Genomic DNA, 13,029 nt, shown 5'->3' with positions numbered 1-13,029 from the left:
ACCATGAGAATGAATGACAACCTTTTTCAGATTGTAAAAGAACAGAAATGAAAGGAAGAACTTTAATTTCTTCAATCAATATAAAGGTTTGTCTTGTTTACCATACCATAACAGAGGACAGAGCTGCAAGCTGACTGAATAAAAGAAACAGCATCCTAGATTTTGAAGGCCTGCAATTCCAGCTTGTCTTTCATAAAATTACATAATTACATAAAATTAAGTCACATGTCTATGTCTTTAGGAAGGGGCTCTCAAAGTCAACACCCAAATATTATGCATAGAAGCATGTGTAATAGAGCTTCAAGTGCAGTCATGCAAGGACACTAAATACTAATTTCCTTAAAGCTGAAGAATTTATAATAAGCCATTTTGCCATCATTCAGAAAAAGGATTACTGTTCTCAAACACAATACACAGCCAATATTTTGATGTACTTCAGCTCTCATTTGTTACAAGCCTGTTCCCTGGCAAAAGTTGCTGAGCTTTCACCTTCCACAAACTGTGTGCAAAATTCACAGTACTTTCCATTACTGTGGAACATAGAATACAAGACACTAGGTGAATAGGGTAAAATTGTAACTACTAGATATCACCATACTTCTTCCAGCTGATTAATCACAATACATTAAAACAACTGTTTTGTATTACAATTTTTCTGAAATGTTATATTTAAATACCCAAATGAGGCATTGTATGATTAAATATGCACTCATCTGCACACATTTCTAGAACGGAAATCTAAACATTAGATCAAGCCAGGTTAAAATGAAAAAGTCTTGTTTTTATTGCTTGTTGTTTTATTGACATGAGGGAGTTAAAGGTTTTACACAGGGGATTTTAAGTATCTCTTTTTATCACTCCATAAATCAGAACATACTGTCAACAGTTAAAAAAAAGGAATATAAATGCTATATAAATCAGGCGAATGATATATAAACAAAGTACTCTGCACAAACCTTACATTTGGGTGTATGTTCTGTACTGAAGTGGAGATTTCACTCACTTTGAGAAAACAACATTTAAAAGATATATTTAATTGATAAGTACACACGTAAATAGACAGTAAACACTTAAAATGTGTATTTTGGATGTTTTCTTTCCACTAGTCTGAAAGATGACAGATATGTTATAGAAGCAAAATAGCACAAAATATTAAAATTGACCAGTGTGCGAAAATACAGAGGTTTTGCCTGTAGCGCCTTGCTTTAATACCCAAGAAAGAAAACCAAGAAGCATTGATCATCCTAATTCACAAGCACATTGCAAAACCAATGCAGAAATTTCGCAAATATAATACAAACACCCACATTTCTTTGTCTATTTAGCAGAAAAATGACATACTAAATCTTTTGTGACCACAATGATGCATAACGTGATAATTTAATAAATTCCCTCTTTCTGCAGGGATTTGGTATCATGACAGGCTTAATTTGAGGAAAAAAGAGGAAAGAGGAAGGATGGCAGGGAAAGGATAATGATCCTCTCCCATGTCTTCTCCAGCGATACATTACACTCCCTGTCAGTGACCTTGAAACACATCAGCATCAGAGCGCCAGATCCCAAAACGCATATGTGTGCGTTTCAACAATTTAAAGGAAGGAACAGTGTTTTCCTGATTCATAAGCTTCATATTTGTGCTCGTAGGGATTTATGAATGGCTTAGGACTGTGTTTTATAGTTTCAGATCTTTATGTTCGGTTTTGACACTAAAATTTACAGCCGTAGTCAAGAAATGACACAACAGGAGAATGATCATATAGTGCAGCTAGTTTTATCTAGAGATACGGGTGAGAAATTTTACTATGCCACCTGCATAAAGATGCAAAGAGGACATCTGGAATAGCTCGAGGAACTGTAAAGAACCTCCCTCTGATGTCCTGTCATGGGTGACAACATTAATCTCATCCTGCTCCTCTGCAGAAGTAGGTTGGATTTCATCCAGGCAGAAAAACTGAGAGGCCTAAAGAAAGTACCTGCATCTTGGTTGATGTAAGAGAAACTATAGCAATGGAATCAAAGAAGGATTTCGGCTCCTAATGACCCAGATTCTGAAGCAATATGGAAGTGATTAAAATCATACAACGTCACAGGCGTCTCTATCAATCTACTATTTTCCCATCACTAGCACTATCGCGAATAGTACCACTTTTATTATTCCCTTGATTCAGTTTCCCATCCTTTAATAGAAAACTATGTGAAGCAACATTTTCTTTCTTCTCCAAACTGTCGCACAGCCAAACTGTTTTTGTTCTTAGCCAGAGAGTCAGTGTTTCCATGGTGCATGGCAGGACACAGCAGTTGAGAGCTCCATTCAGAGGGAGAGCGAGAAAAATAGAGAAGGAAAAATAAAGAGAGAGAGATTAAGAGACATTATACTCACAGTGTACAGCTCGTTTGTCACTTTCACCAGCTCCTCGTGCATCTGAATGCCAATTTCTTTACTCTGCAACACACACACAAATAAAAAAAACGGGTCACAAATTAATCAAACTCTAAACTCTACACTATAGATTAGAATATATTCAAAAACAACAATATAAAAGTAAAGAAACATCTAGAAACATTAAAAACCTCATTTGCTAGACACCTACTGTAGTATTACTCATTCAGTTCCATTTATAACTTTACAACCCCATGTTTTTTGACGGTGTCATATGAAAGATGTTGTTTTCCCATTTTGAATATGTGGCACAAATATCAGCTCTTTTTTATAACCTGCCAAGCATCACAAACATACTTGACCGACATCCATAATTCAAGCTAACAGGGCAAATAAAAGCAATTTTTTATTAAATTTTTTTACGGTTGTGCTTGAAAGTGTTCAGAATAACATACTTTCACACTACTCTAATAGTATTTCTGCAGTAGGCTATGCGGTATACTGTTTGCAGTAAGAATTTTTTATGCATGGAATATTCAGATGAAAAACCTACTAGTGTAGACTATAGCCTGAATTTCCATTCCAAGTGAAGCAAATGAACTGAAAGTAATATTAGCTGCAATTATTTTTTTTTACCATTTTCTTCACATTTCTGTTGTTTCAATAAACAATATTTGCTTAAAACATGCAAAATAATAAGTTTAAAATAACAAGTAGCATACTACTGTTTAAACATTTTTTTCAGCAGCTTGGTTTCACAGATGGCTATATTTATGGTTTCTGTACTCGCTGATTAAATTTTCACTGGTTAATTGGATGTTCTATCATCATCGAGCTGGTGGCTTCATGTTTCTCACTGCTGTATGGTGACCACACAATATTGCTGCAAAATGCCAAAAAGGCTCATGTTTTCAATCGATCGATCATTTGATACAATGCTTTTTACATAACCTCTGCAGCATTTTTGTAAACAGAGGTTCAGACAGGGACCAGGCTGATTTAGATACTCTGACTGTGACACTGAAAACTGCTTATGCATTCCAGTGGTAAAATAATAATTTAATAATGCTATAAACAAGTTAACGGGAAAGAAAACAACTCTAGAGGAGAAAAACATTTTGTACCTCCTCCCACACAGCATAGCTGCTCCTGCTTACATGCACACGTACACCCTGCTGCCGTGTGAGCCGAGAGAATTCACTGCTTTTAACTCTAAAGTCAGTGACACAATCTGGCAGAAACTGGAGGGCAAGAACTCCAGAAAAGCTGGAAATTGTTCACTGCAAGCACATTTTTTTTCATTGAGCACAAAGACAGAGACCGGCCTAGATAGACACATTCATTCAGACACAAAAAAACGTCTGGTAAAACCCCCATGGAGACAGAATCTGCAGGTACGAGCATCACCTTTCCTGTCAACAGGTCAAAAGCTGTGTGTAGAAATGGTGCATTTCTCTAATAATAATAAAAAACAAATCTGATGACGAAACAATGCATAATAAAAAGAAAATAAAACAAAATGATATGAAAAAGCACATGAACTGATTTTTCTAAAGTAACATCTGTGCAAGAACAGTGTTGACAAACTAAAACTATTAAAAATTGATTTCGGGAATTGAAATAAAGCTGAACAAATACTAATATTAGTTGAAAAAATTAGAAACGTTGCCTTGGCAGGTAACTGAATTAAGTAGTACAATTACTAAATAACTTAAATAAAAATAACCAGGTATATTGGACAAAACACAAAAGCACATAACGAAATTACTAATACTGTAATACACCACACACTAATGGAATGAAACATTTTGTGATATTTTGATGCAATAAAGAGCTGTCATACTTAAAAAAAAAAATAGCTTGATCCCAGTCTGTCTGAATGAATTACCCCAGTATCCCTCCAGTGCCCTTTTATGTTCGTAAAGCATAATGGACCATAATTCCCAGCGATCAATAAAGGCTACAGCATGTGTATAGTTAGGCCTGTGCTTAGGGATCAAAAATAATCTCTCTCTACACATGAATGTGTACATACACATACACACTTATCCCTGCAACCAATTTACACATCTAATCATCCATGCTAATGGGATAAGCACCTCACAATATTTCATGCATATGTGTTGATTTTGTTTTTAGGAAACATGTAGACTCAATACAGCACAAAATCTGATGAAAGAGATGAAATGCCTGATTGAAAAAATGTTGTCAAGAAAATCGTATAAACACACAATAGCTGCTTAAGAGACCAAGTACAGAACTGCAAAAAATAATATGGACAGTATAGCTCAGATTTTTTTTTTTTTTTTTTTTGAGAATTTGATGAGAAATATTTAAATTAGAAATATATATATATATATATATATATATATATATATATATATATATATATATATATATAGTGGTGTGAAAAAGAACCACAGTGAGAGCCATTATCCACACATGGAGAAAACATGGAACAGTGGTGAATTTTCCCAGGAGTGGCCGGCCGACCAAAATTACCCCAAGAGCGCAGCGACGACTCATCCAAGAGGTCACTACAAGATTCAAGATTCAAGAGTTTTATTTGTCACATACACAATTATACAGAGTATAACGAGCAGTGAAATGTAGGTCAGGTCCGCTCCAAGGACAGTGCAATTATAAAGAATACAAATATTAAGAAGAAGTACAAACATAAAATAAAATAAAAGATAAGATAAAATAAGATAAGATAAGATAAGATAAAAAAATATAAATATAAATGTGCAGGTCAGTATGTTGTTGACAAATAGTAATGAGAGGAATGTGCAAAAAATAATGTGCAAAAAGTTGTACAGGGTATTTGAATAGCAGCAATATGAGGTAGAGAAAAATTATGAATAGCTTATTGATATATGATATTTACATGGAGAAAAATTATGAATAACTTATTGATATGGTGATATTACATGGAGTCAAGTGATATTATGACACAGAGTTAGAGTTTAGGAGCCTGATGGCCTGGGGGAAGAAGCTCCTCCTAAGTCTCTCAGTTTTTGCCATCAGGCTACGGAAGCGCTTACCAGATGGAAGCAAAGTGAATAGATGGTTACCAGGGTGATTCGAGTCCTTGAGTCCTATTTTTGCAGCGTTTGAGGTAGATGTCCTGCAGAGAGGGGAGAGCAGACCCAGAGATGCGCTCAGCTAAGCGCACAACTCTCTGTAGTGCTTTGCAGTCCTGATTGGAGCTGTTTCCATACCACACTGAGATGCACTGAGTCAATACACTTTCAATACAGACCCCACAACAACATGCAGGCCTCACTTGCCTCAGTTAAAGTCAGTGTTCATGACTCCTCCATAAGAAAGAGACTGGGCAAAAATGGCCTGCATGGCAGAGTTCCAAGACGAAAACCGCTGCTGAGCAAAAAGAACATAAAGGCTCGTCTCAGTTTTGCCAGAAAATATCTTGATGATCCCCAAGACTTTTGGGAAAATACTCTGTGGACTGACGAGACAAAAGTTGAACTTTTTGGAAGGTGTGTGTCCCATTACATCTGGCATAAAAGTAACACAGCATTTCAGAAAAAGAAGAGTTTTGCTGCTTCAGGACCTGGAAGACTTGCTGTGATAAATGGAACCATGAATTCAGCTGTCTACCAAGAAAATCCTGAAGGACAACGTCCGGCCATCTGTTCGTGACCTCAAGCTGAAGCGAACTTGGGTTCTGCAGCAGGACAATGATCCAAAACACACCAGCAAATCCACCTCTGAACGGCTGAAGAAAAACAAAATTAAGACTTTTTGGAGTGGCCTAGTCAAAGTCCTGACCTGAATCCTATTGAGATGCTGTGGCATGAGCTTAAAAAGCTGGTTCATGCTCGAAAACCCTCCAATGTGGCTGAATTGAAACAATTCTGCCAAGATGAGTGGGCCAAAATTCCTCCACAGCGCTGTAACAGACTCATTGCAAGTTATCGCAAACGCTTGATTGCAGTTGTTGCTGCTAAGGGTGGCCCAACCAGGTTTAGGGGGCAAGCACTTTTTCACACAGGGCCATGTGGGTTTGGATTTTGTTTTCCCTTCATAATAAAAAACTTCATTCAAAAACTGCATGTTGTGTTATCTTTGATTAATATTTAAATTTGTTTGATGATCTGAAACATTAAAGTGTGACATGCAAAAAAATAATAAATCAGGAAGGGGGCCAGTTTTTCACACCACTGTGTATATAAAACTAAAATTAAGGATTTGCAACACGTGACATTATTAGTGTTTTTAAAGGTTCATAAGTAGGATTGTTAATAAATATTAGTTTTTAATAGTGCTGTCAAACGATTAATCACGATTAATTGCATCCAAAATAAATGTTTCGTTACATAATATGTGTGTACTGTGTATATTTATTATGTATATATAAATACACACACATACAGTATATATTTTGAAAATATTTGCATGTATATATTTATATTCATATAATTTATTATATATAAATATATTTAATATATAAACGTAACATATTTTTCTTAAATATATACATGCACGGTTGTGTATTTATATATATATACACATAATAAATATACACAGTACAGACACATATACTCTGTGAACAAAAACTTTTATTTTGGATGCGATTAATCACGATTAATCATTTGACAGCACTAGTTTTTAAACATAAATAAAATAAAATAAAAATAAAATTTATATCAATACCAAATAAATAAATAAATGCCTTGGTCATGTGTTGAGTGAAAAAAAAATGACATGAAATTATTACCATGGGAAAATAAAAGACAGGACATTACATCTTGTAAGATAATGAGGTGTTGCCTTTTTCTTTATCTTCTCACAAACCCACTGCAAATTCAGGCTTTTGCTGAGCCAAAACAGGCATTATTAAACGGCCCCTGGGGATTGAGGATCAGTATTACTGCATACATCACATTCTCAGGGGAGAATATATGGCAACAGCTCTCAGTGGAAACCTCTGATGCAATATTATGAAAGAGCTAAAGCCACTGACACACTGCAGTCTCTTGCTGCTGCGTACACTAGCGAAAGACTGTTCAAAATGCTGTCAAGCTACAGTACATGTTTCCCAGCTGTCTTTGCTGCTCATTCATCCTCATCCGACCCACCAGCAGAGCGTTCCGCTGACCTCAGGTGTGCGTTTCTCATCTCTCTGTGTGCTGGAATCCTCTGACGTAGACAAAACTGCTGTCAGCGTTTACTAACTGCTACTGAACGTCCTAAACACGTAATTAAAGAAAAAGTTCAAATGAGAGCTTAAGGATGTAAGGAAGGCTATTCATTATCATACCAGACAGCAGACTCCTGTTGCTAGACTGGTGATTCTCAACTACTTTGCTTTTTACACTGGACATCAAGGAGTGAGCCAACTGTACATGAGCACCAAAAGTAATCAAAAATGTCCTTTAAAATCAGTTTTATGAACTGTGAATATGTTTTATTGCCCCAGTGTTGCAAAGAACTTTTTAAATTTGGTTCATTTTAACAAGAGTTGATTCATTCATGAACAAATATTGTATTATTGTACATTTGTAATATTGTATGTTAATTTTGTGAATACACTCATGAACCGGAGTACAGTTTTGTTCTCATGTGTCAACATGTATAGAATGACTATAAAAATAACTGAACTGAAGTGAAATGACTCTTTTGAGCCCTTCATTTTAATGAATCGTTTAAAAAGACTTGTGTTGAAAAGTGTTTAAGAGTTTCGATTTTTATAATAGTTTTACCAGTTATAATAGTTTGACACTAGAAATGCAATTTAAAGGGTTCTTCATTTTATATCCACATATTAATAAAATTTATGATTATTGGTGATAACATTTAACAAAAATATAAAAAATAATTAATGGTGTTCATATTTTTGTAATACAGCAAGTTATTCTTGCTCTCTGTATACTACATTAAAACATTAGATGAGAGATCTGAAATGTAAAAAGCAAAATGGACATTCTAACTGTCTAAAATCCCGAAATAAATCAAAACTGAATTAAACTATATTGTAATCTGAATCAGATAACAAATTAGAAGCGAATTAGAATCAAATCACCAAATCTGTAAAGATAAGCAGTCCTGCTTATAAATATGAGCCTGTCACATCACTGCAGCATTCATGCATGCATTCATACAGAGTAAGGTATTTTAGGTGACCTTGAGTACACTCACTGCAAGCAATTAACAGTTTCCCAGGGTGCTCTAGGTGTGTTTTATTGGTTCACAGTCACCTCACTGAACCACTCTCCTATGAATGGCGGCTGGAAGCAGAGGGCCTCACCTACAGGAAAAGCAGCCAGGTGTAAACACGCTAGTAGTGTTTGGATTACACCACAGGAATCCAGGCTATGTGTTGACAGCGTTCCAACTCATATAGTCCAGACCCCATAAGTCACACCACAGAGAATACAGCCAGTGGCGGCACTCCTCGCCACAGTATGACTTTAACTCTGAGAGGATGTGCATAAATAGGCTGTAGACACACTGAGAGACAGCATGTGCGTTTAGACATGCACATTCATTTTGTTGCATACCATCCGTACACACCGTCTGCAAGCATTTAAAATCAGCCTAAAATTGGTACAGCTAAAACAAGAAAGCAGGAGGTAGACGATGCTGTGCTAAGAAAAATGTCTGCCAAGAAATTGCATGCAAATGTATGAAGTCAACTGGCTGTGTGAAAGAATACATAATAATTTTGGAGTGGCTGTTATGATTTTCAACATTTGGAAAGGTTCAATGTTTCCTATGGAAGATTTGCGCAATTCAGACTTTTTTTATATAACACTTTTTTCGCAATACCTAGAAAACATGAAGTCATAATTGTGAGATATAAACTCAGAAATGTGAGATTTAAATTTGCAATTCTGAGAAAAAAGTAGGCATTATGAGATATAAGCTTGCAAATGTGAGAAAAAAGTCAGAAATGTGAGATAAAAAGTCGCCTTTTTATTTTTTTATTCTGTTGTGGAAACAAGAAACAGTGAGATGTAACAAAACAAAAAATTACGAGATGTAAACTCAGATTTCAGAGAAAAGTCACAATTGTGTGATATAAATTAGGAATTGCAGGAATTAGGACATTTTTCTCAGAATTGCAAGAAAATTGCCAGAAATGTTAAATAAAAAGTCAAAATTGCATGGTGGGAACAAGCTTTCATAGTCTCCAGTAGGTTTCTGCTAGAAAACATTTTGTGCAGTCCTAAAAGTCACAATAGACCTAAAAAATAAATAACATGGATGTATACAAATTTATACACAATTAAAATATGCCCACAATACTGAATCCCACAATGCAATGCATTTTATAGATTTTTAATCCAATTTTGTATTAAAAAAATGTCTTGGCACTTAAAAGTCTGATCAAATAATGAGTATTAACACAGAGGTTTCTGTAAGCTAAAAGTGGACATGAGATTATAATTGTATTTAAATGGATGTGAGAAGAAAAAGAAGGATGTCAAAGCTACAGACCTTTTTGAAGAGCCGGATGACGTCCTCGCTGATCTGAGCCAGGCGAACAATGACATTGTTCATGTAGATGTCGTTAAGTGTGGCATGATCTCTGCTTTCTCTTCGAGTCTGGTTCAAAACCAGATACCAGCAGTTTACTGAAGAGAGGAGGTGTTGTTCTTTCCTGGAAGGAGAGAGAAAGATATAATAAATGTTAAATACTGTGCTAAGTTTGCTTGATTGCACTGAAATGTTTGGCTTGTTCTCCATATAACATATCGTCTTCCCATAATTGTCAGATTTTCAGACGAAATTTACAAAAAGATGAATATTTTGAAGAATGTTGGTAACCAAACAGTTGACGGTAGCCATTGACTTACATAGTACGGGAAAAAATACTATGGACGTTTTTCAAAAATATCTTCTTTTGTGCGAAACAGAAGAAAGAACCTCATACAGGTTTGGAACAACTTGAGGGTGAGTAAATAATAACAGAATTTGCATTATTGGGTGAACTATCCCTTTAAGTCTCCAATACCACACGTACAGTACTCGGCACCTGACAGTAAACTGATCACTTAATACCTTAACACGGCTAAAAATAATGACGCTGAGACAGAAATCGTCCTAGCTTGAACTTAATCAGCTTTTGGGACCATAAGCTTGTGTTCTGTGCTAACCCTTCACTTCTTTTCTTAGTCCTATCTTCTTAACCAATCAACAAGCTGAAGAACGGAGAATGCAGAAATAAATAACTGAGAGTTGAGAGTACTGAAAGCCGAGAGATAGCAGGATGAGGCTTTGGATAAACGACACAAGGAGCAAAGGCAATTACTTCAGAGAGTATTTGGACTAAGGGGAGAACATCAAAGTGTGGCCTCTTGCAAGAGTTAGTGAAATGCTAATCGCTGCTAATGAGGAACGTATATCTCCCTGCTGCATGTGGCGAACGTTATTAGCCCTGTAATCTGCCCTCAAATGAGGATATACAGTAAACAAAGAAGCATATGCCAACCACTAGCCTATTAATGCTGATTTTTGGGAGCTTGACAAGCTTACCAAAAACAAACTAGCATAGCTTAATATATAGAGACATCTGTAAGTATTCTGCAAGATGATTTCCCCCAAAAATGTAATTTGTTTGGACATCCTGTTTGAAAGCAGACATTATTATTTTTCTTTTCGGTGATGACAACGGTGCACTTCTTCTTTAAGAAGCCACCAAATCTAAGTTTTAAAAAATGACTTTTGTTGGTGTAACCTAGTGTAGTCGAAGTTGATACAGACATATTAAATAATATTTTGACTTGTATTAAGCAGTTCATTTGACTTCACACCGAACACATTTTTAGGTTACTTTTAAAAAAAACAACTCAGCATATTAGAATGATTTCTGAAGGCTCATGTGACACTGAAGACTGGAGTAATGATCATGAAAATGCAGCTTTGCCATCACAGAAATAAATTACATTTTAAAATATAAAAAAATAGTAAACAGTTAGTTTGAACTGGAATAATATTTCAGAATTTTACTGCATGATCACCATTGATTATACTGCATGTGGTATTTAAATTAATTTATAAAAAATTCCGTGATGTTACCATACTAAATACAATTAAGTATTACCATAGCATAAGTCCAAGAAACATGGTAAAACAAGGTACAAGGCATTTAATTAGTGCCAGCCCTAGAGATCTGTATTTAAAGATTAAAATTTGCTGGTTTGGAAATAAACTGATCCACCATGCTGTGGAGTCTCAGTAAAAAGATATGAGAATGTCATATGACTTGCAAAAATGAATAAGTAGCACTGTCTGTTCATGCATAGATTCCTCTTAAATATTAACTTTATATGCAGAAGATATGAACTGCATTTACAAGAATGAGGAAGAGGAAGAGGAAGGAGTGTGATGCAATGTGCCAGATCACACATATACCGCAGTAAGGCCCACCAAGAGAGCTCAAAGTGTGGCTGTGCAAAATGATCAAAGATATATATATTTTTTTGCCCCTGCTTTTGAAACTGGCAATTGTAGCACTAGGCCATAGGCTAGATCTCTACAATAGATTAGATACTGCCTTATTTCATCCAAAACTGCGGAAAGACATTCTTTGGCCCTTTTCTTTTATTCTCATTTACAATTTTTTTCAATATTCAGAAAATAGATCAAAAGCACTGCTCCGACTCTACAATCAAGGCCTGAAAAAAGGATCATATGATTCATAATCACATTTCTCCAATTGCTTTTTTCAATGTCCATGGTCCACAATCCATACAAAGAGCCAAAGATCACATAAAACTCTAAATGTAATTTCAAAGGCTTTGAAACAAGGGTGCAATGTTCTGTGGCTCTCACATACTTATGTTTTCTTTATGCTATGTGTAGTTAAAATGAGACAATGCACATCCAGCTAACGTTGGAGATCAAAAACTGGTTGTAAATCTGCTTGTTCCATTTACAAAAAAAGTAAATACCGAAACATTATTTTCCCGATGCTACTAAAACAGTTCTGTTAAAATTAATGATTCCAAAAGATTAATGAATCAGTCTGCTCATAAGTTTGTATGAATAAGTTACTTGAGTTACAGAACTCTTTTACTGAATTAAACAAGTCATTATATTCATCATGTTCTCAAAAGTACTACAAGAATCATACATATAGTTAGGAATCAGAATTATTCGATTCTAATGTCTGCAATGAACACAAACTCAAATACAACTACAGAAGCACAAATTTGTGCACCTTTACAGAAATTCTGACCACATGTACAATTTCTTTCTTATGTAACCATGTATCTGCCGATGAAAAGCCATTTTCAGCTTATAAATATATAGTCAGCTGTTTTAACACACAACAGCCGCCTTGGGACAACTATACACCGTGCTGTGCTGTGATTGTTTGTGACAGGAGACAGGGGCTTCTGAAATTTGGTGATATCCTTTTTGTGGGCCGCTTCAGTCCTCAGAAAGCCTCTGGCACAATAACAATATTTAAATAAAATTCTTATCATAGCTTAGCTGTAAACACTTGCTTTTGATGTTCAATAACAACTGCAAAAAAAGAGTTTGCTTCAAAATACCTGTTTGTATTTTTTTCAGTATTTAAGGATTTTCTTAAATTAAGTGCATCTGAGTTGAGTGAGTTCATGGTTTTGTTTTATTGTTTTATTTGTTTTATTAGTTTTTTTTTCCAGAATTTTTAA

At 35.3% G+C, this 13,029-nt stretch overlaps 1 protein-coding gene across 2 annotated transcripts in view; it reads right to left on the bottom strand.

Annotated features, from left to right (window-relative positions):
- Nucleotides 1-13,029, bottom strand: part of LOC306844479 (SLIT-ROBO Rho GTPase-activating protein 3) — an 85,107-nt gene that overhangs the window by 40,835 nt on the left and 31,243 nt on the right. For both annotated transcript variants that reach the window (XM_079376643.1, XM_079376644.1), the window contains exons 3-4: nt 9,845-10,007; nt 2,381-2,443 (exon numbers count right to left, since the gene is read on the bottom strand). In XM_079376643.1, coding sequence (XP_079232769.1) covers nt 2,381-2,443; nt 9,845-10,007 — 226 coding nt within the window. The remainder of the gene's footprint in view (nt 1-2,380; nt 2,444-9,844; nt 10,008-13,029) is intronic.

Source organism: Barbus barbus (genome assembly GCF_936440315.1).
Source record: "Barbus barbus genome assembly, chromosome: 25".
NCBI lineage: Eukaryota > Metazoa > Chordata > Actinopteri > Cypriniformes > Cyprinidae > Barbus > Barbus barbus.
The sequence above is the reverse complement of the archived record's forward strand: the minus strand, read 5'-3'. Positions and strand labels throughout refer to the sequence as shown.